Genomic DNA, 25,450 nt, shown 5'->3' on the forward strand with positions numbered 1-25,450 from the left:
TGCACATCACATATGTCCTGTATGGTCGATGGTCCCTTTTTTAAACACATTGTGCTTTGTATGTGCATAGTGATCTGTTTTAGGCAATGGGTACTCAGATCTTTTCCTTAAGTAAAAGTACCAATGCCACAGTGTTGAAGTAAAAGTCCTGCATTCAAAATGTTAATTAAGTAAAAGTATTATCAAAATCATCATTTTATCAGTGACGTATACTTTGAGTACCTTAAGTAAAACTTCTCATTATGCAGAATGGCCCATTTCAAAATAATGTGTATTATTTTATTGGATTATAGTTATTGATGTGTAAAGATCACTTCAACATAGCTTTGTTTGTAGGTCATATTTTGTATTATTAATCTGAATCTGCCTCGTATTGTATTAGAAATATAGTAGCATAAAAATGAAAATTCTTAAGTAAGGTACAAATGCATCAAAAATATAAGGTACAGTTTTTTTGAGTTATTTTGCATCATGTTATCTCATTATTGTAGCCAGACCCAAGGAAAGACATTTCACAAGAGTTTAGTAGCACTCCTAAAGTGAAAAATTCAAAATAATATTTAAGAAATTAATGATACAGTTTTTGGTTTAAATTCTCACTAGTTTCTGAGACTGAAATCCCACTGATGCAATTTTTTTTTTTTTACAAAGCACATAAAGGAACATTTCATTAATTTAACATGCAAAGTTGTAGTGTGATTTGCCAAATTAGACATGTTTCATATGAGGTGTTATATACTGAGTGTCTATGTGTATATACTGTCATGCATGGAATAACAGTGGCAGTAATAACATGCAGCTCCATAATCAACATTAGACACTGACAATACATCCAGTTAAAAACACTGAAAATAAAAAAGAAATCCTTAAACCAGAGCTGCAACGATTTCATGCAACAGTACTGCACCTTCACACATGCATACCCTTTGTAACACACACACACACAGATACACTTGCAACATACAGCATAAGGTCAGGTTTATACCGTGTGTTCTTACAAGAAACAAAGGGGATTAAAAAACATGAACGTCTTTGTTTTCTCAGGAGCATTTCTTTACAAGATTTAGAAAATAAATCAGTCTTTCCACAGTAACAAAACAAAAAAAACAACTCAAGACTTTTCAGAATAATCAAAATATACAAGAAAGATATAAATAACATAGTTTACACTGTTTACAGTTCAGATGTTTACAGGGGAGTGTTCCAGCAGAGAGGAGGGATGATGGGCAGCTAGCTCAGGTTGGTCCTCCTGCGTTTGTTGGGGCTTTGCCCAGGGTCGACCTTTAGCTCATGATACTGCATCTGTCCATCACACACACACACACACACACAGTTAGCCAGGTATATAGAAACACAGATGAAAATGTGATGACAGATTCAGACTCTATGAACACCTAGAAAGTAAACACCAGTCAAGAAAAGTCTAGAAGCCACAAGTTACCCACCACTTGAACGTCAGAGGGAACTCTGGACAGGAAGTCAAGAAGCTCATTGTTGTCAATCATGTACGGGTCACGAAGCTTCTTGGTGAATTTATTCACACCTACAGGAAAAAGAAAACTATTTCTGAGTGTGTGTGCATGTTCTGTGTATAGGTGTGGTGTTGTAGTTAAATCAAGACTCACCCCATGCCAGCACAAGGTATCGGAGAGGTATGAGGTAGAGAAGAAGTGTGGCCAAACATAAGGCAGTGATTGCCAACCAGCTTAGAAAAGGCACTGTCCAGTTAACGGTGCTGCAGAGGAAGAAGAACAGAGCAAATAAAAACCAGATGCACAATGGAAAAAATGACATCTGTGTAGTGTAGGCAGGGCTGGAGTTCACAGCAGGGCAGTACGACAGAATGTGCTAATGAGACTGAAAGTGGGGCTAATTAAAAATCAGCGTTGGGGAAGCTACTTTGAAAGAACAGCTTTACAAGCTACCAATTACTTCACAGTGGAATGAAGTTGAACTGCAGCAAAGCTTCGTTGCAGTGAAATCTAGTTGGGTTTACTAAAGCAGTTCAAACTGCTTTGTAAAAGGATTATCAAACTGACAACGTAACTGTGAAATATAACAAAATATAATACAAAAAAATCAGATGCCACTCAGTTGAGTTTATAGTCCCAGTGCCTACTTGTGCACAGGTGATGAATAAACCAAAGAAAAACTAAAACACCCTCCTGCTCATGAGAAAGTGCAACAGATGTCGGCTTCAGTTTTGTAAATAATAACTGCTCATGTGTGACTGTGATGATTGTGACGCTGCAGCTGTGTGACTGCTGAACGTCTCGCACAAACACAAAGGTCAAGTGTGTGGTGGTGACGGCCTGACATTGTGTGGACATGTCCTCACAGCAGTGGAGGCTGGTCAGAGAGGGTTCAATTATAGCAGCACTCATGACGCCGTGGTCATGTGTTTTCTCTCCCTCCGCTTCACGCTCATCCCCAGTTATTGGTAAACTCATCTATTCACAGCAGCCCACAGCAGGGTGGTGTGGAGAACACACACAGCCCGCCGTTATCAGCCATCACCAGCCGTGTAGCGCTACGGCCGCCGTGACCTCACTGTGATACCCACTTCTTTATCCTCTCTCCATACGACGCCACCTCATCCAGAGCGCTCTGCACACTGATGAACACGTCCTGGATGGCGTACAGTTTATCCATGAAGCCCCTGTGCTCTGAGTCCTGACGGAACAGGGGGAAGATCAGTGTTGTCTCATTTAATACAGACCTCTGGTTAATATTACACACCGTTTTACAACAACACTACCTTGTCCTCTTTATCCTCCTCTTCATCCTCCCATTCAAACATGGCCTCCATTGACTGCAGCAGGAAAAGAAGCAATAAACATTTGACTGTTGCACCATTGAAAACGCACATATTTCGATTTTTACTTTTTAAAAATTTTATTTAAATGATTTGGAAGATAAAACACATTTCTGGAAATATCTTCCAATAAGAGACTGAATACAGTCCAAACTTAATGTGGACAGCTTCACTCAGACACTGGATTATTTTTCAGTTTCTATAAGAGAAAAGAAAACGCTCCCTCTCACCTCCTCGTGAAATCACTCACAGAGCTTTGTATTTAGTTTGGCAGGTCTGTGCTGCCCTCTGCTGGACACTGCAGTCAAATACACCTCAGCACTTTGTTTCCAGTGCTGACGTTTGATGAATGAATGAAAAACTATTTGTTCAGTTATCAAAGTCAAAAAGATAAATAATTGCCCTTTTAGCACATAATAATTTATTTATGACAGAGTTAATGCATGTATAAAACATGTAAATACACAATGTGTGATCTATTTCACTTCTTTGTTAGATTCTTTAAGGTATTTTAAACAACAACCATCGCCCACATGAATCCATGTTAGCCAGGCTTAAACTCTGAAGCTTGACTTTTGAGATATGATGATTTATAATATTAATGTGGTGCAGTGAAGGTGACTTGTTTTTGATTTGATATCATGTATTGTGTATATCTGCCTGGTCTTTTAGTTCACTTCTGTCCTCTGTCCTTCATTCCTTTCTTTTTCTGTTTCCCATTAGACGTGAAGTCTACAGAGATATTTAGATTTTTGTTTAACCAAGGTAACTGTTTCCTTTGTGCTGTATATGAATATTGGTTTTGCTTTAATCTCTGCTGCGATAACTGTAATTAAACCGTGATAAATTAATTAATCACAAAACAAAGAAACACGCAGATTCATAAAAATCTGTTTTCCTCATTCTCTCACCATGTCGGCTGTGTCCCTGTTTGAGGAGAAGAAGTAGTTCCAGACCAGCAGCAGCAGCAAGGCCAGCGGCAGCATGTAGAGCTCGAAGTTCCACACCACCACCACAAACAGCTGAGAGGAGAGAGGGACATTCAACAAAGTGTTGGTAGAGAAACGAGACGTCCTTCCCTCTGAACCAGCGGCTGACGGGACATTGGATCAGCAGCTGGAACTGCCCCGTAGACTTTTGATGCCTTTGCACAGATAATGTGATGTACTGTCCAAATTACAATACAGGTGCAGGGTCACCACTGTCAGTGAAGCAGAGCATTTTTAATTTTTCATATAAAACACATTATCTCATATATATGACTTACTATTTCATAATTACAAGAAAAGATAATATAACTATGAGATCAGGATCCCCCAGGAGAATGAAATAAGGTCATGAGAAGCACCCAGCGTGTGTGTGTGTGTGTGTGTGTGTGTGTGTGTGTGTGTCAGCATCAGTGTATTTTCATACCACAAAAGAGATGATGCTCCTCTGTGCAGACTCCCATTCAAAGCAGCTGTTGATGTACGTCCCATAGCTGATCAGGACCATGATGCACCGCTTCACACGGTTAAAATTCTGGTGAAGCAACTGAAAGACACAGAGTGTGTGTTTCTATTATTTTAAACTGTTAGACTGAACATCTATATTTCTAATATCTATATTTTTCTTATTGTCAATAAATCTAAATCCAAAAAAAAACAACACTGACTGTCTCCCACTCCCCAGGTGTGTGTATCTACTGATGCCTCTGAGCCATTGAGCTCCATTGTTTCCAAAAACTATTAAAAACACATCAGTTTTTAACATGTTATAGCCTTGTAACATTATCATTCCTTTTGTTTTTTTATTGCTTGTATTATTTCCTTCTTACCTTAAATAGTTTTTTACTGTTGATATTTTTTTCTTATTAATTTGTCAGTCATCTGTGAAGCACTATGAACTACAGTAACCCAGTGATTCTCAAACTTTTTCTGGTTTTCGCTAAATTATCACCAGTTTAGTCTCATCATGATAACATCATAATAAATAATAACATGTAAACACACCTGTTTGGAGACCTTTGGTTCTTCCTCGATATATTTCTGTTCTGCAGGGACCACAGTCCTCAGAGCAGCTTTGACCTGCACAGACAAACACACAGATCATGCAGATCTATCTGCCTATGACTGTATACACACTGATGTTCACTGTGAGTAAAAGCAGCAAAACAACAACGTAAAAGACCATGTTAAAGTAACAGTCAAGTCAAAACCCAGACATATATGTCAATACATGTAATAGTTCCGATATGTAATAGGTTTTATATATAATCATATGTGCTTTTATTTTATATGTACAAGTTATATATCAAATATGTATGTTTTTTTCTCATAAAATCTTAATCTTTAAAGTAAACAGTATCTATTGTTGTCAAATCAGTGTTTAAGTCTGTACTTATACTCCACTCCAGAGAAAAGACACAATATTGTATACTTATACACAAATAAATAAAATAAAAATAAAATGAAAAATAAATAAAATAAAATAAAATAAAATAAAAACAATTGAGGAAAACCAGAAAAAAAAGCAATAAAAAAAACAATTGAAAGAAGATAAAAAAACAACATCACAAAAATGCGAGTGTACAAAAATGGGTTTTAAGAAGTGATTTAAAGGAGGTCACATATTCTGCCTCATCTCCTCTGGCAGGTCGCTCCAAGGCTGAAGGGTCTTGATGGCAAAAGCACGGTCACCTTTATTTTCAGTAGCTGAAATACTACTAAATACTCAAGTAAAGTACAAGTACTTGTACCGCAGTACAGGACTCTCCACCACTGTGTCGCTCGCACAGACTGATACTCACAGCGCTGTAGATGACATCGATCTCCAGGTAGATAATTCCTTTGGTCGGACCCGTCAGCTCCTTGTTTTTCAACATGTACCCTTTCTGCTCACCGTTACGGATCTGACAGGAACAACACATGGTCTGGGTGGAAGATTTTTCATCATACAAACTAAGACATAACCAGTCAAAGTGCATTTCGTCACTGTTATGTGATGAAATATATGAATTTAACTGTGACCATGAATCGAAACGATTGTGGGAGGTGCAGTAATGTTATGCAACAGCTGATGTTCTGGTTCCATCTCAACATGATATTACACAGTTTATGGTATTTCACTGCCCTGTGGGTCAGTGATTAGACATCTGAAACCCAGTAGTGTATTTATACTTCTGTGGGATGTTCGCAGACATCCTGTGATCGATGTCAGTGTCCATGAACACACACAGTCTGTCCTTACACTCACATGTAATAAGGGGATGGCAACTTTTCCCAGGAAGTCTGCGCTCCTGTCTCTGTCCTCATCGAACACCGTCACCTCCAACACCGAGTGAATGTCCTTCACGTTACTGAAGAAAAGACAGAAACAACGTGAAGAGGAAATAAGGAGGAGGAGTTAAATAAGGAGTCTAACGAACCATCCCACTGATTTAGTGTCACGCTGCATTAAAGCTCCAGATTTTAACTTCTCCTGTGTTTTATCTGAAGTGTTGATCTCCATCTGAAGATATATTTGTTTTAAGAACCAAAAACCATCTCAGTGTAGTTTTACATCTCCTCTCTCAGGCTTCTCTCTGGAGCTCTGGTGACAACAGGTCAGTCAGCCAATCAGAAGAGAGGATCTGAGCCTCTCCTCTGATTGGCTGACTGTTTTCTGAGTGACCCAATAAAAATATAGCAGATTTCAGGTAAACACTCAGAGAAACCAAATCCTGTAAGGTTGGATGTTGGGTCCAGGTTGGTGGGGCTTACTGCTTTGTTGTGACATCACAAAGTTCCAGAAGTCCTGACGGCTGGTTTTAAGGCTCAGTGTCTGAATACAGGCTGTGTGCATTTCTCTGTGGACTGAGGCTTTGATACTTTCACAGTATTAATATAGAACCTAGACCTGCTTTATAATCACAAACACATGGACATCTACCTTTAGACTGGGTGGACCTTTAAACTTGTGTAAAATTGGTGGCGTGTCCCTTTAAAGAGCTGCCAACCAGAGATGTTATGATCAAAGACAACAACTTGGGCCATACTGTAATGAATCTATAGTTTTCTGAAACTTTTAAAATACATTTTGGCCTTGGCAGCTCCACTGTTCTTGTGCTTTAGTCGTCACACAACCTTGATAAGTTCTACATTGTCTGACAGCTTTGAAAAGCTCCTGATTTCATCTGTGCAAAGAATCTTCACCTCGTCACATCACTGCGACAACAGCTGTCGACACAGAACCGGTTCAGACTTGTGTTTTCCACACCAAAGGTAAAAAAAACAAAGAACAAAACCTACATTTCTACCACGTTTGTGCCTCTGTATCTTTGGTTCAGTATCTCTTTCTAAGGAGCTCAGGGTTGTGACTGTGATCAACAGGGTTGAACAACAGTAACAGTTTTTAGTTGGACACATTGTCTAATGAAAGACCGACGGTCACTCACAAGGTGAAGGCTTTGTTCCACTCTGGATGGAGGTTCTTGTAAACAGTGTGTGTCTGTAGTCTGTCATTATTCAGCTCCAACACACAGAAAGGGTCGCTCTTACCTGAGGACACAATGAGGTTAATGTCCATAATACTCAACATCGTATTCACAGCTGCTGTATAATGAATCACAGGCAGTGAATGTATGATGAATGAGAGGAGGCAAGAGAGATTTTTTTTACCAGTTACATCTGCAGCCATGAGTCCTTCTGCCCTCAGCACCTTGACCTGCACTATGCCCACATCTTTTAAATTAGAGAACGACTTCAACACCCCCTGGAGAAGTACAGAGGGCTCAAAACGTCACGATCTGCTCATTTTTAATTAGGTAGATATTCCACCTGAAATTCAGGTTATTAATAACAGCTGCTTACGTATCGTTTGAGTATCTCCCTGCGTTCCTGCGGGTCGTCCAGCGGCGTGACGGACAGGTCAGCGATGGAGACGTGGGCCGAGGCGGTCAGCGTGACCAGCAGCACCACGACGCCCCGGGACTCCTCCAGCGGCAGTTCCAGGTGATGGGTTTGCTCTTTGGCCAGAGAGGAGAGGTCCAGCTGGCAGCTGAGCAACAAACACAGCCCACACACGAAGCTCATGAACTACACATTCAATCAAAACTGAGCTGAGACTGTTAGACCATAGACATGTATCATTTCAGATCAGTGACCTGCAGCCACTTATTCAGTAACTTTAAATGATGTTAAACATGAAAAGCAAATATAAAATATCAGAACAGAGATTAAGAGGAATTTGTTGAACTTCTCATCACTGTGGAGACTTTCCCCTGTTCTCAGTTCAGTCCTGAATGTTTGATCGTTATCATTATAAAGAAAAGTTTAAAAGTTAACAAAAACAAAAGGATTTATTTGGCCTCTGTGTTGTTACAGGTTTTCAAGTGGGCCTGAGTTGGAAAAGGTTGGGAACCACTGCTTTCTGTGATCACCTGACTTCCTGCTATTAAAAATATATTTCTATCCAAAAGTAAGACATGACCATAATGTTACTAACTTGCTAACACACAACACGTGCACCTTGTGTCTACAGAACACGAGGAAATTAAAAATCACCTGGAGGAAAACATGAATGCTCTTGTTCCTGTTTAGACTGAGGGAGTGGTGCACTCCCCCAGTATCAGTATTACAAAATAAAAGACTGATAAGACTTCCTGTTTGAAAGTCATGGAGCTCAGTTAAAAGACACAAGATGAGCACGAACAACATCTGTTTCAGTCTGAGGGTCCTATAAAGGAGGGTGGGGGGGCCTTTAACCTGTCTGTGCCCAGGGGCCCATCCCTGGGGCCCCATCACCCCCAGACCAACATTAGCTGAACTGAACTCCAGCTCCAATAGGAGACACTGACCGTCCCATGAAGTCGTCTCTCCTCCCGGTGTCTCTGTCCCACACTGTGATCTCCAACACGCCTCCTGTCTCCTCATACAGATGCAGGTCAAACTGCTCCCTCCACTGTGGACTCAGGGTCTTTGGCACAGTCTGGACACACACACACACACACACACACACACACACACACACACACACACACACACACACACACACACACACACACACACACACACACAGAAACAACAGGCTTAATGTTATTATAAATACAACAACAATATCACCGCCTACATCCTCAAATGTAGAAAACAAAACAAAAACAAAAATCCTCCACCACAGGGGTCAGAGGTCAGAGGTCAGGGCTAACAAACCTTGCTCCTGTACTTCTGGTGTCCCAGTCTGAACTTGGCGTAGGGGTCGCTCAGGCCATTGGGGTCCATAGGGATCAGGTTTCGACCTTCGATCAGTGCGATGCTGACGATCCCTCGCCAGAGCTGGGACTTCCGGTGCAGCTCTGAGAGACGTAGTGACTGCTGCTGCTGGTCCACACACATACACACACACACACACACACACACACACACACACCCTGAATTTTAGTTATCACATGACAGGAAGTAGGTTGTGTGCAGGGCCCTGTTCTTTGCACATCAGCTCGATCTGAATGGTGATAAACGATTTCACTTCTTCAATTCTGGTTTTAAACTGATCTGTTGTCAGATTGTTAACTGACTCTATAAAAAAAAAAATCAATTAGAAAATGTCAACATCAACATCTGTTGATGAAACAGTCACAACAAAGCTCAGTACCTGAACATGTGAGACTGAGTCAAACAACACAAAGGTACTTAACTTTAAATTTCTAAATGTTATCAGGCTAAAAAAAGACACGATAATTACTCTCATTATGATTAATTTTTTAAAATGTATTAAATGTAGAGAATTAAAGTTCATTTTTAACCTAAAAGCTGTGGTCAAATCAATGTCTATCTGATTGTGTAGGTGTAGCTTCGTATCAGGAGAACAAATTAATCTTCCAGCTGCGTTTGGAAAGTTAGCCAGATCTTTTCAGCCTGATATCATCCTGTTAGCCTGGATTGTTTAAAGTTTGAAGAACAGGGCCCTGGTTCTGACAGAGGATGGAAATGACAGCAGCAACAGCAACGGTCAGAGTTTAGGGAGCTGAATACACAACGTGTCAGATGTGTATTTGAACAAGACGCCATAAAAAAAACAACTTTGAGACGACAACGGTCAGATGAGGCTCTGAAATTATACACACAATAAACGACACTGACACAAAGCTGATTAACATGTTGGGACAGTGAATGAAAAGCTTCGACTGCACACACAGACGATGACGACGATGATGATGAGGATGATGAGGATTTACCTTAGTGGATCGTTTCCAGGACCTCCTGAGCAGCATAGTCTGAACATACATTAAAACACATTATTTCAACTGACTCCTGCAGGGAGGGGGGGACTAATGGTTCAGCTACAGCTGCAGGGTACGAGGCTTTAACATGGACACAAGAAAACAGTCAAAACCCTCTTTCCTTCAAGTGCATTTTTAAGTCACTGGGGGGGGCCACCGGACAGGATCACGTGTAGCTACAAGGCGCGAGAGCAAGTGAGGAAGAGGAGGTGCAGCTCTTCACTGAAGCCCCATGAATAAAGCATCTGAAAAAATGCTCTTAACAGTGAAAAACTACCAGCACTGAATATTCATTATTAAGGCTTCACTGCTGTGCTCATTAACTTTAATGGGACCTAAATGAAACTGAGCTCCACATCTTCAGCGTGTTGACTCTGTTTTTCTGTTTTTTTTGTTGACTCTATCTCATCTTCATTCTCAGTCTCTCTGTTGTTTATCTCTCTCTTCGTCTCTGTCTGGAGCTGCAGCACAGACTCAGCCTATCATTAATTTATATGCTGAATAAAACATGAACGAGAGGCTGTGTTTAATATCTTAGTGCTGAGGATATTCTTGGAAACCGTCCTCTCACTCTCTGATGCTAATCAAGGAGATACTGAAGATAAACCGTGATTACAACTAAGCAGACTTATAATGTGAAGTATAAACAGCTCTGAGCAATATTTCTATAATCATGTTTTTTTATATAATAAATCAGTTTCAGCTCATTGTTGGGTCAGACATTTGATAAAAAAAAAGTATTTTACTGTCTTTCTTTGCTTCCATACTTATGTCAGTCCAAATAACCTCGACGTTAAAAATGAAAACTTAAAAATTTTCAGCGGTGAGGAGAAAATGTTGCAACAGTTTGTCTTTATTTTAATCATAAGAGCTGCAGAGGGAAGATGAAACTAAAAGCTAACAGAGTGAAGCAGGAAACAAACTAAAACTAAACATTACAGACTATAACAATCAGCTGGAATCATTGCAATCATTTGAGGCTCTGCCCATTAGAAGGAAATAAATCTGCTCTCTGAGGAAAAAGACTAAGAGGTAAAGTAGGAAAGAGTGAGTCAGGGTGAAGCTGTAGGAAGTCACTAAGAGCCTCATCACCACTAAACTCACTTTATTCACATAAGGTTTCCACCGATACGACTTAACCTCCCTCTGCTGCAGGAAACACAAACGCCACAAACATCATTATTACTAAAATCCCGACAAACATGTGACTGTGTGTTTGTTCTTACACAACATGTGTGGAACGTAGCTTCTACTCCGCCACATTTCAGAGCTAAATATTGAATATTTTACTCCAATACATTTATTTGACAGCTTTACTGGTTCTTTTACAAATTAAGATTTTACATATAAAACACACGAAGAGCTTTAAAACACGTTCATGCAGCCTCAGCTTGAACCAGACATGACCCTATGAACTTAAAGGTGCTTCATCGATTGTACTTTTATAAGGTTGCAGGTGCAGAGATTTAATATTCACACATTTAATATTTCGATATTTCATCACAGTTTCTTTGAACACGGACTAATCTGTTAAAAAATAAGATAAACTTCATACCCAGAGGTTATTTTCCTGAACTGAAAGAGCCCACAAGCCAAAACAGATTTTAAAATGTTTGCTAATTTATTTAAAAAAAAGGAGAAACTGAAAAAACTGGCTGATGGAGAGAGAGAGGGGTGTGAGATCGTCAGTAAACGTACCGTGGAGTCTCGCCGCTCCTCTATGGGACTGTGTTTCGGCGTCAGGGTGGCGGCCAGCTCCAGGGAGCCCAGGTCCTGATCAGGGTGATGTGGGTCCCTCAGCACCAGAGTGACAGGAATCGTCCTGTAACACACAGGTGTGAATACCTGCAGCTGGATCTTCAACTCTACCCCCCACATTAAAAACATAGTAGACGATGTGGGATATGTGCTCGTTGGCTTTCTCGCTAGTTAGATGAGAAGCTCGAGCTAGCACCAAGAGACAGTTAGCTTAGCTTAGCATAAAGGCTGGCATAGGAGTGTCTCTTGACTGGACCAGTTAATTAGAGGAGACTTGTCTTCACTACAACTGGTGATTTGAGACGGTTGTGGGCCCCACATAAAGAGCAGGTAAATCAACACAGTGCAGCAGATCTGATGGATGCACAGCGGCACCTCAGTCAGCTTTTGTCAGCCATTCATACACTGATACAGCAATGCAACGGAAATGAAAAGAGTGAAAAGGGAAATCTACGGTCACCCAGAGGGGTCAACACAATGCAAAAGCCACAACACAAATACAAAAGCATTCATGCTGTGGCTTTTGTGTCGTGTTGACCCATCTGGGGCACCGTACAAATCCATCTGAGGGATACAACAATGATACTAAAGAGGAAAATGTACATCATGAGGGTGAAATCTTGTACCTCTGCTGCTCCAGAGACTCCAGGTAAAGGTAAGCAGAACCCATGAAGTCATCTTGAAGGCCAAAGTCATAGTCGAACACCTGCAGAGGAGCAAGACAAACACCTCCACTGACTCCACAGTTCATTAAGAATGCATGTGTGTGTGTGTGTGTGTGTGTGTGTGTGTGTGTGTGTGTGTGTGTGTGTCCAGGCCTTTACCTTCACATACAGAGGTTCACTCAGACTGTCCACGATCAGAGTGGTCTTCTCATCCCACACTGGGTTGAGGTTTTTGTGGATGGTTTTGCTCCTGAACACCTCTTTACCGGCCAGTTTGAACTTGACGTACGGATCACTGCTGCCTGAAAACACACACAACCCTGTCTCACCTCCAGAGCAGCAAGAACAGGAAAGAAAAGAAACAGACAGACAGGATGTGACTGTACCTCCTCTGTCTCGTACGGCCAGGTTGTGGCCTTTCTTGAGTTCGATCTCCAGCTTGTACATCCCTGAGCTGGGGGCGGCTCGCTCAGGAGTGACCCCCGAGGAGCATGGAGCAGTGATGCCCTGTTGGAGAGAACAAGATGCATCACTGACAAACAACACAACCTGAAATCAGTCACTCTAACACACGGCACACTCTGACAGTGAACTCACCACCATTTAAAAGAGAAATAAAAGTGGCTCAGATCTGTCTGCAGCGGAGCCCCCCCCCCACCCCAGCTGTGTTTGCCTCCACCCTTGCACACAGCCAACACTGACTGAAGTGTCTCATTCAGCTCAGTAACTCGTCCCAGGAGTGAGCGCTGACAGGAAATTACACGAGTAGCTTCCTCCCCTCCGTCCACAACAGTGTTGAGCTGATTTTTTTTCTCCCTCGCTGTCACCGCAGCAACAACACTTCTACTGTGGCAATGCAGGAACTGAACCTACACAAAAGGCACAATGTGACCAAACACTGACTCGCTCACCTGTTACAGACACAAGAGGTAGAGGATGAAGTTCTGTTTTCTCCTCTGGCACCAACAACAACTACACCTGGATGATTCAATAAAACACTGTTCCCTCAACCATTAACACACACACACACAGACTGTGGATGGATGACAGAGCTGCACAGGTCTCTGTCTGAAGTGACTGAAAAACAACCACAAAGATGCACAGAATGACCACAGACACACAACAACCACAAAGAGACGACAAACAACCACATGGAGACACAAAACAGCTGAGTCGTAATTTGATGTTGTGCCTCAAGAATAAGAACAAAGGTAAGTCTGATGGATAACATGGATGATGATGATGAAGATGATGAAGATGATGATGATGATGATGATGATGCATGTGTCAGTGCCTCGCTAACGTTCAGTGTGTTTGGAAGCAACAGTGTTAATCAAACATCACTGAAAGCAGGAGAACTGCTCTGCTGGGGATGAAGCATCCTGTCAACACACACACACACACACACACACACACACACACTTATACAGATGCTCTGATCAATACTTCCATAATGTGATAGTACTGAGGAGTGCACCAAATGGCTGTGGGATATGACCAGAGGTCTCAGCTGAGTGTGTGTGTGTGTGTGTGTGTGTGTGTGTGTGTGTGTGTGTGTGTGTGTGTGTGTGTGTAGATTGAGTTGATAGTTTAAAAACACAGAGAGTTTCAGCAGCAGAGGAAATAAACTGATGATTTTCACATTAATTCACCGGAAACGTCTCTGGTTTATTTTTTTACTTTGTCTATTTATGAGATCAAACTTTCATCAGGTGAAATCAGGAATTTTTCCTGATGGAAATCTGAGATCTGAATTGATGATGATGATGAACTGTGCTGTGATTTCAGGTTTCAACAAACTGCTTTTTATTTCTAGAAAATTCATTTTAAAAAAAAAACAGAAGCTGTGCTATGAACACGTGGAGTTACCTCAGATTCAGATTTACTCTGAGAGAACCAGAAATCAGTTACACACATGATGAAACACACACTCGCTTCCTGAAGCTTTTGAAGTGTGCCAAGTTCTGCCTGGGCGTTTTGCAAGCTGCGGAAATTCCACCGGGCAGCAACTGAAAACAGGGTAATAAAGAGAGCGAGGCCTGTGTCATGTGAGTGTGTGGAGGAAACGTTATGTAGTCTCCGTCCTCAGGTGGAGACTGTGACAAGTGGGGTAAATCCAGTTCAGACACAATGATGTTAAATAAGGAGATAACAGGATGAGGTGTTCCAGGTCAGTTACAACGCCAGCATATTATCCCCTTATGAAGCTGCGTTAGCAAACAGTTTCCTATCTAATCCTCCAGCAGACACAGAGAAACGTGATCATTTATTTAAAGCACAGTGTTCCCTCTGTTAGCTCTGTGTTTGGTCTCCACCAGCTCTTTAGCTGCTAAATGCTCCATATGTTCACCAGCTGCTCTGACTGAGTCTGTCAGCTGTTTGCTGCTCAGCAGGTATGAATCAATGAGCTAAAGGAGGCTAAAATCAGAGCTGGTGATAATTATCTGTGGCTTTATCACGACGAGCTGCTCTTCACTCATTAATATTTTGATTAGTGCATCTTTAAATCTCCATCCAGTCTAAAGGTAGATGTCCATGTGTTTGTGATTCTAAAGCAGGTCTAGGTTCTATATTAATACTGTGAAAGTATCAAAGCCTCAGTCCACAGAGAAATGCACACAGCCTGTATTCAGAAACTGAGCCTTAAAACCAGCCGTCAGGACTTCTGGAACTTTGTGATGTCACAACAAAGCAGTCACTGGCCCAAGCCACGCCCACCTGGACCCACCATCCAACCTTGCAGAATTTGGTTTTTCTGAGTGTTTACCTGAAATCTGCTGTATTTTTATTGGATCAATCAGAAAACAGTCAGCCAATCAGAAGAGAGGATCAGAGCCTCAGCTGTAACAGCTGAGGCTCTGACAGCTGAGCTACAGCTGTTTTTCCAACCTGTCAACCTCTCACTTACAACATGTGTTACATGTTGTAAGTGAGTCAGTTGCAGCTTCACGAAGTGTAAAATGTAAAATCACACAAGTTGGAGGATAATGTATCTGATACATGAGCTGGGGTGGTTCAGTGACTGTGGACACCTCATGCCCCACCCAGAGATCGTATCTATGAGAGGGATGGAAAAGACTCTGCAGACTGATCTGAGCTCAGATTGTGTTTGTTGGAGAGATTTTATCTGTGAGGCAGAGGGAGTGAAGAGTGTGTAGATTCTGCTTTAGTCAGTCTGTCCCTGCCAGGGAGCGAACAGCAGCGAACATCTGTCTGCAGATGTCACAGTGATCATTACAGTGGACGTCTGTACTTAACTGAGAGAGATAAATAAAGAGAATATGTGGCATGAAGTTCTCTGAAACGTGAAACTTCTTTCATAGCTGTTATGAGCTGACGTGTGGCCACAGGTTTAACAAAATAAAAGCAGCAGTGACAGTAACAGTGTATGTTCACATCAGTTCCTGAGCTCTTGCTTCAGCTCTCATTACAATGGTTGAGGTTGGTTTTACAGATGGTTTCATGGCACAGCACCAACGCGTCTTAACTCACACTACATCTAATCATGTTGGCGGGTGTCAATGGGGGAAAGAGACGAGTGCAGCCGCCAAAAACTGCCACAGGCCTCGGTCCGCAGCTGAGTCAGGGAGTCGACATTGTAGCAGTAACCAGATTTAACAAGCTGCTTACAGAGGATTATCTGTGCTGGTAAATCAGGAAGCAAAGCAGCAAACTGGGAATAGCATCAGATCACGTACAATCCCATCACTTATTTTAGGACGGTGTGTATTTGTGTTTACACACAACCTGTGTGCATGCAGCCAAGGCTCCGGGCTTCTGTCTGTCAGGGCTCAGGCTGCTCAGTTTCTGTAGCTCCAACAAATCCAACAGAGTGAGACCTCTCCTCTCTAACTGATCAGATCACGTCACATTCTCCAGCTCAGTTTCTATTCACATCAGATCAATAACTGAAGCTTCATAGTTTTGAACCAGTGTTTGGATCAAGCAGCTCATGAAAGAGAAGATGAGTCAGATTTAGAAGCTACAGCTGTTTTTCCAACCTGTCAGAGTCACATTTAAACACAAGGTTCAGATCAGACTGGTTTCTCAAAATCTCCTGTTCTGATTTTTCAGTTTCATTTCATATTTGACAAATCCTCCTGTTGCAGAAGCTTGAAGCAGAATCTGAATATCTTAGAACATTTTACTCAAAACCATCAAGTCAAAACTCATGGAGAAAATTGCTGGAGAAAAAGTCAGAGAATCACCAAAGTCACGAGGATTCACGCTCCTGAATATCTGAGCCAAATTTCATGACAACTAATCCATCTAGTTGATGAAATATTCCCATCTGGACTAAAACGCTCCATCACATCATTAGTGGCAGAAAACAACAGAGCAGATAAAACTTAACGACCAAATTCATCAAAAGGGTCTAAAATCATAAAAGCTTGTTTGTTTTCATTTAGTTCGACCCCCCACAGAAGGGGAGTGTTGATGGTTGGAGTTTATGAGCCCGGTCTGGTTTTTGTTCACTACCCATTAGTATCATAAAGCTGGGGGTTGTGACACAGATAAAAAACAATGAAAATGAAAGAAGTAGAGGTTTATACTTCCAGAAAATCTAAATCCTACATTTCCCATAACGCATCTTACATTTACCATCATTTACCATCATCTGACAAAGAAAAGCAGCAAATCTTCACATTTCAGCAGCTGGAACCAGAAAATGTTTGTTTCTGCTTCAAGAATGACTGAAACTGTTCATTTATAATCACAAATTAATTTTCTTTCGAGTGACTAATCAATTACTCAACTCGCACTGTGTCTGCAAAGAAGCACATAACTAGGAACAAGTGAGAGTCACAGACGCTGGAAGTGGAACCGCTAAGGAGTAACATTCATCTCCTCCCTCCATAGCATCACGGCCAAACCTCAAGGGCCCATTAACATCAATACAGCTGCCAATACAGCCAGCACTGATCAATACAGTAAATAAAAGCCAGAGGAAGCTCCCAACAGCCCCCCACCCCCACCCCACTGAGAGAATCTGCAACATGTATTCTAGGGAAGTACAAGCTAACACTTTTTCTTCTCGACGCCTACAAATAACCACACGTGTGAACTGTGGATCAGCTGCCTTTATGATTCTCACAGAGGGTCAATATGAGCTCAGGCTGCACAGGAAACTGACAGAAAGCTGTGGTTTGTTTCTGCAGATGAAAGGACACAGCAGCATGTGTCAGTGTGTGACTGACACACAACCAGCACCACAAACACACAGTCTTTCACACAAACTAGAGCCTACATCAGTGACTTCAAACTGATCTCTCTGTTTCCTGTTGATCGGAACACGACATCGTCCGCCTCCTGCAGGGCTGCAAACGTGCTGCTGCCGCCACACCAGGAAGCCTCTGGCAGCACCCTGTGACTGTTGTTCCAACAGGCCGGCGCACAAACCAACGCCAAAAATGAAGGATGAGACTGGTTTTATTTCATTTGTGTTATCGTTCCTCTCATAACACAATGAGAGCACAGCAGCCACAGATGACTCAGCAGGCGTACAAGCCACATACAGTGGAAATCAGTGCTAATTTTAGAGAGCTGAGCTTCCACTTTGTAGGTGAAAGCTGTTTTGCTGTTTTGCTTCCACTTTTGTTTTATTGTTATTATTTTTACATCAATAGAAAAGAAGGAAATCATCAAAATAAAACATGAACGTAGAATCTTCCCTCCAACTGTTCTGTGCTAAAACAACACAAAGACCTGGTTTCATTCATATACACAACATGAATGAGAACATACTGGCCCTTTATTTATATTATGATCCATATCATAAATTCATGATAAATATTATAGGGTCAAACACGATGCAGCTTTATCCAGAGATTCCTCAGAGATATTACTGTTCTATCTGTGAATGGTGACAGTAGAAACACAAAGCGAGGATTTATCGAACATGTCTCCTTTCCTCACATATTTGCTTCAGTCTATTGTTGATTCCTCCTTTTTTTAAATTCTATTTTTATCGTGTGTGGACAGAAAGAGGACAGACAGACCGAGGGACAACAGACAGGGTCATCAGGTGCTTGACCTCGTGTAAAACAGGAAATGATAAGAAGCTGGGTGACTCTGCAGTATCAGGGTCTGTCGGTTCTTCGTGAAGTCCTGCAGGTCTTTATAACCAATTACAACTGACTCATGTAAAAACAGGGTATTTTGAAGGAGATATTTTGCTCTCATTCATAACCTAAGGTCCATTCTTAGAAATCAACACAACAAACAAAATAAAAATGCAGCTCAGGTACATGAACCTGAACCTCAGGTAAAACTTATTCACCTGGACAACACATCAAACATGAAACATGCTTGAAAAAGTCTTAAAGAGAACGACTGTCAGCCACTGGGTCTGAAGACTGAAGAGTCTTTACATAGCTCACACTGTAACACTGGAACAGACCAAATCAGACTCAGGATCAGATCAACACCTGACCAACCAACATAATGAGAAACGTTGGTTTTATTGTTTCTCAGCTGACGTCAGCATAATCCCTGAACCGAGCTTCCTGTAAATCTTTCTGACCAAACACAAGAAGCTGACCCCGATCACTGTCTGGGTCAAACACAGGAGCGACGACTCGGTCAGAGGTGACATACACACATCATCCATCAATCAATCAGGTCCTACTAGTTCTGCATATTACATTCAATTCATCTGCTACTGATACAGTCTCCATCTCTTACACAGATCTCATGTGAATCCAGTTTTATTGTACAGACCTTTGTTTTCACTGGAGAGGCAACGATTAGCTGATTATTCAGTTAGTCCATCAAAAGGAAACAGATGATTTACGTAGTTTCTTTTTATGGTTCCAGCTTCTCCAGTGAGGACCTGCCACTTTTTCCAATCTTACATTTTCCTAAACTGAACATCTGAATAACTGGTTGAATACAAACAGCTATATAAAGTCATCAACTAGTGATGAAATAAATGAGCGATCTCTGGTGTCGGGAGCATTTAGGATTCCTCACTTGTGTACATGTAAAGAACAGAAACGAAACACAGGGTGATGGAGATGATGAGCTCACCGACAGCAGCCGTCCACATGTGGAGGCCAGGGAGAAGGAGTCATCGCAAGAGCCGCAGCGGAGCAAGCCTCGAATCGCTAGACGGGACTCTGCCACCGGGGCCTCGCTCAGTAAGAGATCCAGGGTCGAGCAGGACGCAGGGGGGAGTTACAGACAAGGTGAGGTGATGGCGGGTGGAAAGAGGGGAGTGGGGATTATGTTTAAATAGAGCAGCTACGTGGGAGACATAGCAGAGGGAGACAGACTGAGGATGCTAACAAAGGGACGTCCGGATGATCAGAAAGATGAACTTCTATAACCTCAGTGTCTCCAGAGAGAAGCAGCAGGTGTGAGACTGTCAGGAGGAGCTGAATGAAAAGGAGGAGGAACAGGTGAGTGGGAGGGAGGAAGAGGAGGAGGAACTGTGCTGGTTGGCTTGACTTTAATCCTCCTCCAGTGGACTAAGCCTGACTGACAGAGGGTACTGAAGGGTAAGCTGAGGGGAAGCGACAGCAGAGTCTCCTAAGGCCACAGACAGATTTAAGACCAGTCCAGTGTCCGAAAATACAGAAGTTAGAGTCAAACTTTAAAGTGAAAGAAATCTGGACTGTGATGATGCTGCAGCTTTAACCCTTTCTGGATGTATTTGCAGAACCTGAGTCCAGAGGTGAGAATACCCATGTTCAAATGTCCAACTTTACAGCAGCAAGAAACATGTTTACAGCCTGGTACAGAAACTGTTCTGGTCTCTAGAGCTCATTTCCTCCTTCATGACACCTGTACGGCTGAATTTATACAACTCACCTGTTTACATTTTATTAAGGACTAAATGATGGAGAATTGAGGGCGTGGCCTCTTTGAGTGACAGGTGGGTGAATGTATGCTTGATACAAACCAGCTCCACACAGGCCCCACCTCTTTGACCATTTTTGGATTAGCCAGGAAGTAGGCGGGGTCAGGCACTGCCAAGATGGCGACAGTGCAGCAGCTCACTCTGAGCTTCAGAAACCTGTGGGTGATGTCACAGAGGCTCCGCCCATCTTTATTTACAGTGTATGAATGTAACACATATTACCAATGAGCTTTAAAGGTGCAAGGAGGTGTCACCTCTGGACAGAGCCAGCTGGCTAGTTGTTCCCTCTTCCCCCTGCTATGCTATGCTAACTGGCGGTTGGTGCTAGCTTCCCTCACTTCCTCCCACGTTAAAACTCTATTCTACTGACACTGCAGAAAGATTAGAGGCCAATTCTTTTAATGCTGATTTCTAAGCAAATATTCAGTTTTTACTTCTCATAGTAGGAAACATGTAGAAAATCTATTTCTGTTTGACACAGCAGCATTCTGGGAAATTTAAAATGTGTGTAAATACAAAAAAAACTTCAACATGAAGCGAATGAACAAATACTCTACAGTAAAACTGCTAACACTCTTTGATAAGGATGTGTGCGACATGAGCTGAGAGAGTGAGACAGTCAGTTTTCACACTCTCGTTGAGTTGACTGCACACACCCAAACACACACACACACACACACACACACACACCCAAACACACACACACACATACTTGTACTTCTATCTTTGTGAGGACACTCATTGACATAATGCATTCCCTAGCCCCTTACCCTAACCTTAACCATCACACCTGAGAGCCTAACCCTAACTCTGACCCTAACCTTAACCTAAACCTAATTCTAACCATAACTCTAAAACCAAGTCTTAACCCTCAACATGTGATTTGAAGGTGTCTCAAAAAGTGAGGACCAGCCAAAATGTCCTCACTTTCCCAAAATGTCCTCACTCTGTTAGAAAAATACTTTTTTTGGTCCTTACTATGTAGCAAGTACAAGTACACACACACACACACACACACACACACAGAAAGACAAATACTTCCTGACATTATTACCCAGTCTCAGAGTTATTTGTCTTGTGCAAAAAAAACACAGTTACCTTCAGCACAAACAGTTTGTTTTCTCTCAATCAGCTGTTCTACAGTGGAAACTCAATACGTCTTTGACAGCCAATCACGCAGCTGTTACACAACACGCTCACAGATACAGGTCTGAGGAGGCTCACAGCCGTTCACACCGTTCAATAACCTCTGTTCAGTGTGTGAAATAATGATTTACAAGACATTTTCTGTTACGCTCGAACACTAAATCCTGCAGCTCTGTCTCTCTAACACCTGGGCACAGGTCAGCGGAGACACTGATGTCCCAGAGAGAAAAAGTTCCCCTGGTAAAGAAAGCTAAATTATCTCTGGTCTCACCTGACACAGTATCTGATCTGCACATAAAGGCTCCGCAGATCTCTGATGTTTCAAAGGACAAAAGACAGTTATCATTGTTGCTGCAACCAAACTGATTTAATTTAATTCTTACAATCTCCCGGACACGCAGGCCATTCCCATGTTTCCTGGAGGGCAGGGGATCTGCGTTGGCATCCTAAACCCTTCCCTCTTCCCAGTAAATCGCTCTTGGTGAAGAACTTTATCAGTTCAGACCTGCAGGGCCTCTCCAGACTGAGGACATGACTTTGTACCTCCCCCTCCTCATTACACCCAGAAACCTGCCAGCTGCACTTCTACCAAACAAGGTGTTGGTATGAGGTTTATTTTTAACCCTTTTCAACACATCTGAACTCCTCAGAGATGCTTAAGATCGTGACATTTGCTCCTTTTTCACACAGGACTTCACTGAGTTCTTCATTAAGATAATTAGTGTTTCTTACACCTCTATCACTGCTAATTCAGATGTCCTACAATGCTCTCCTCCTCTAAACCCTATTAAACTCTATTAGGTTACTCTTTAACTGTCAATCACCAACAAAGATGATCGGACCAACCAGCTGTTTATCTCGTCTCTAGTAACTTTTCTCTTTCAGCCCGTCTCGCTCTAACTCTGCTTCACTCGATTTCAGTGTCTGTGACCTTTTGTGGTTTAAGATCAACATGATGAATAAGTGGACGCTGAGAATGTGGAGACTTTAATGCGTTTTCTCAGGCTCAGTGTCCACGCCGACCGTCCTCACCACAGACGGCGTAACGATGGTTCTGCTCCACTGAGCCATCGTGCACAGTGCTCGTTAGGTTTCAGGCTAAGTTTACTGTTTATATATTTCATTAATGCTGTCAAATTATTACAACATATAAACCGCAAGTAAACTTCCGTTGTTCTTTCCTCGTGCACTGGGCCTCTGGCGCTGTGCACGTAAATGAAACGCAGCCTGAGCTCCTGGAGCTGTCCCATCATCCACAATCAGCTATAGTTGTTTCCAGCTGTTGTTTGCTTAGTAAACTGCACTGTGAGACGAGACTCAGTCAAAGTTAAAAAAGATGTTGTACACACGAGTATTTTCCCGTGTGAATGCACAATAAGATCCTCACATCAGTACACAGAGTGGAACTAACTTCATGCCTCCTAAAGCTGTTATTCTGAAGTAAAAAGCTTTTCCTCCTTTCTGTGGAACTAACTCTGAGAAGAAAGTTGGCTCTTCTCCTCAGTATCTGATGAGTGTGCTTAACTCCTGGTTTCTGTGGGATTAAACACAGTCTGTAGTGCTGGAGGGGGTCAGTGCTCAGGTCTGACTGAGCATTAACTGGTTTACTTTAGTGAGATGTTGGTTTAGTGACAGTTTACTTTTTTCTGGTTTCCTGTGCAGGCGAAGCCGAGCAGCCCTGACTAACCCGCTGCAGGCCTGTAAAACTCCTCCTTCACGAGGCTTTTAATGTCCAGCTTGTGTTCACTGTTTCAGAGACGTTCAGAGGACGTAGTTTGCGATGCTCCTGAGCTGCATCATGTTACAGCGACAGGGAGGAGTTGGGTAAAGAGTTCGATGTTCTCCTTCCTCCATGTTACTCCTCCTCCTCCCTATCAACACATCCACCCCCCACCCACTGTACCCTTCATGTACTCAGACAGATTAACTCAAAATTTAGCTGTTGGACTTTTCAACTGATTTTAATAGATCAGTTAAGCATTACAACATTATACTGAAGTGGATCAATACCGGCCTTGTTTTGTGCTTTGTAGAAACATAAACTGCTGGTGTGACCCTGTAAAAACACTGACTGGACCTGTTAAGTCAAACGTTTTCTGGTTCCAGCTTCTCACTCATGAGGTTTTGCAGCTTTTCTCTGTTTTATGTCGTTGTAAACTGAATATCTTTGGGTTTTGGACTGTTGTTGGTGAGACACAACAAGCTATGTGAATGCATTCAGCAGACTGTGGCAGATGCATGAGTCAGACATCAGGACCAAAGTTTGCTGCAGGGGTTAGATTTACTTCTTTTCACTTCAATCAACAAAGTATGGAGGGAGTGTGGATTATATGAGCATTAATTATCGACCTCTCTCACTGTGTATGTGCTCTTACCCAGGTTACACACTCAGGTCATGTCTGCAGGAAACCAAACTTGCCTGAATAAGAGTCCTGCCATCCACTAACCTGTGGTCCTGTTAACCACTGAGACGCTTCTTTGCAGACAGCTCTTATATTAAAAGGCCAAACCACCATGTCTGACTGTGAGGGGCTCACCGGCTGCTCATCCCTGTTCTCCAGCTGTGGTTCTGCTGCTGCCGCAGCTGTTGCCGCTTCGCCGCCGCTGCCGCCGCCGCCGCCGCCGCTGCCGCTGCCGCCGCCGCCGCCCGGTAGCTCGGCCAGCCTCTCCAGGCACGCAGAGCCCAGAGAGGAGCTCTTGTGATGGGACTGCACCAGCTGAGCCACCGTGGGCTTATTCGGGCTGGCGGACTTGTGCTTGACGGCCGACTGCAGCTTCTCCCGGCCGAGTCCGGGGCCGCTCCCCGCCGCTTTGCCGCAGAGCTGAGCCTCCTTCGCTCCCACATCTACCTGAGAGGAGAAGAGCAGGTCGGGCTGCGAGGAGGAGATCACCCGGTCCAGGACGACGTTCTCCTTCCGCTTCATCCTCTTGAACATCCACACGCCCCGCTCCCTCTTGTCGTCGGGCTCCCTGGCGCCCAGCTTGGGGCTGAGCAGCGGCTTGGCTCTGGCTTGGAGCTGCTTCCACACCGAGCAGCTCTCACTGTCGCCCCCGCCGCTGCGCTCCATCCCCGCCTCTGCCCGGAGCTCTCGGCCCCGGATGGACAGGCTACTGATCCGCAGACAAACCACCGTTCAGCCGCATCACACCGGGAAAAGCGCGATAACAGCCCGGACCCTGGTCTTGTATCCTGGGGGCTGCAGCGCTGCCAGTCGGGTCGTCCGGCCCCCCCAGCGGCAGCAGGAAGCCAGCAGGGCCGGAGCTCCGCTTTTAGGGAGCCGAGGCTCAGCCCCACCCCCCAAACCTACTCTGAAGCGCTGCCAAAGTGGCATCAGCTTAAAGCCTAAAACCAGAGAAGAAATCTAACCTCTGAGGATGAAGTGTAGTAACTTTGGTGACCAGTGTTGCCAGATTTGACATAATTTCATTTAGGAAAGGTTTTTTTTTTGTCTGTCCCGGAAATAAACACACAGAATATAATGAGATTAAATATAACTGAGTGGGTTTTTCCCCAACGTCTTCTGGATGTTTACATTTCAACAAAATAATTATCCTGTTTGTGTTGCACTAATGGAAGCACAGACAACTGTCGATGAATTACTTAAAATCCTGATGATTCTCAGGCAGGTTCTGCAGTTATGAGCGTCTTATTTCTATGATTTCCAAACAGGTCTACGCACATTTCTCGTGATGGCCACCGCAGATAATGACATCCTCAGAAAGCACAGGTCACACTCAATCTAAAGATAAATCTGTCATGAATTGCTCTCTATGCTGTTGCAGCCGCTGCCACCGTTGATCATGTTGATGAGCTGCCACACTATGACTTCCTGCATCTGCTTGAGCCTCTCACCTCACACAGTATCTCTCCTTCATCTCGCTCTCAGCCTCTCTTACAGTTTTAAACCTCGGAAATATAAACTAATGCCACAAAAAGTCGCCCATATGATAACAACCTGCACAAATCAATT

At 42.9% G+C, this 25,450-nt stretch overlaps 1 protein-coding gene across 6 annotated transcripts; it reads right to left on the reverse strand.

The window, feature by feature from the left end:
* Nucleotides 1–632: 632 nt before the first annotated feature.
* On the reverse strand, nt 633–24,788 carry mctp1b (multiple C2 domains, transmembrane 1b). Of its 6 annotated transcripts, none has more exons than XM_071466305.1 (21): nt 24,017–24,788; nt 12,859–12,979; nt 12,632–12,774; nt 12,434–12,513; nt 11,748–11,871; nt 10,005–10,043; nt 8,983–9,150; nt 8,631–8,761; nt 7,645–7,831; nt 7,453–7,546; nt 7,230–7,332; nt 6,050–6,152; nt 5,604–5,705; nt 4,807–4,881; nt 4,229–4,348; nt 3,727–3,837; nt 2,759–2,812; nt 2,564–2,673; nt 1,626–1,735; nt 1,446–1,543; nt 633–1,302 (listed from the first exon to the last, which is right to left on the reverse strand). In XM_071466305.1, exons 1-21 carry the CDS (start codon nt 24,545–24,547, stop codon nt 1,231–1,233), a joined length of 2,676 nt encoding a protein of 891 aa, XP_071322406.1. In that variant the 5' UTR covers nt 24,548–24,788; the 3' UTR covers nt 633–1,230. The 6 variants fall into 6 exon arrangements, with proteins under 6 accessions (XP_071322406.1, XP_071322407.1, XP_071322411.1 ...); XM_071466306.1 differs by having other exon boundaries at nt 8,983–9,147; nt 24,017–24,685; XM_071466310.1 differs by lacking the exon at nt 24,017–24,788 and adding an exon at nt 13,070–13,209 and having other exon boundaries at nt 8,983–9,147.
* Between the last annotated feature and the right edge of the window lie 662 nt (nt 24,789–25,450).

This window comes from Trachinotus anak, unplaced genomic scaffold (assembly GCF_046630095.1).
Source record: "Trachinotus anak isolate AG129_WGS33_773 ecotype Australia unplaced genomic scaffold, CSIRO_AGI_Tana_v1 ptg000028l, whole genome shotgun sequence".
NCBI lineage: Eukaryota > Metazoa > Chordata > Actinopteri > Carangiformes > Carangidae > Trachinotus > Trachinotus anak.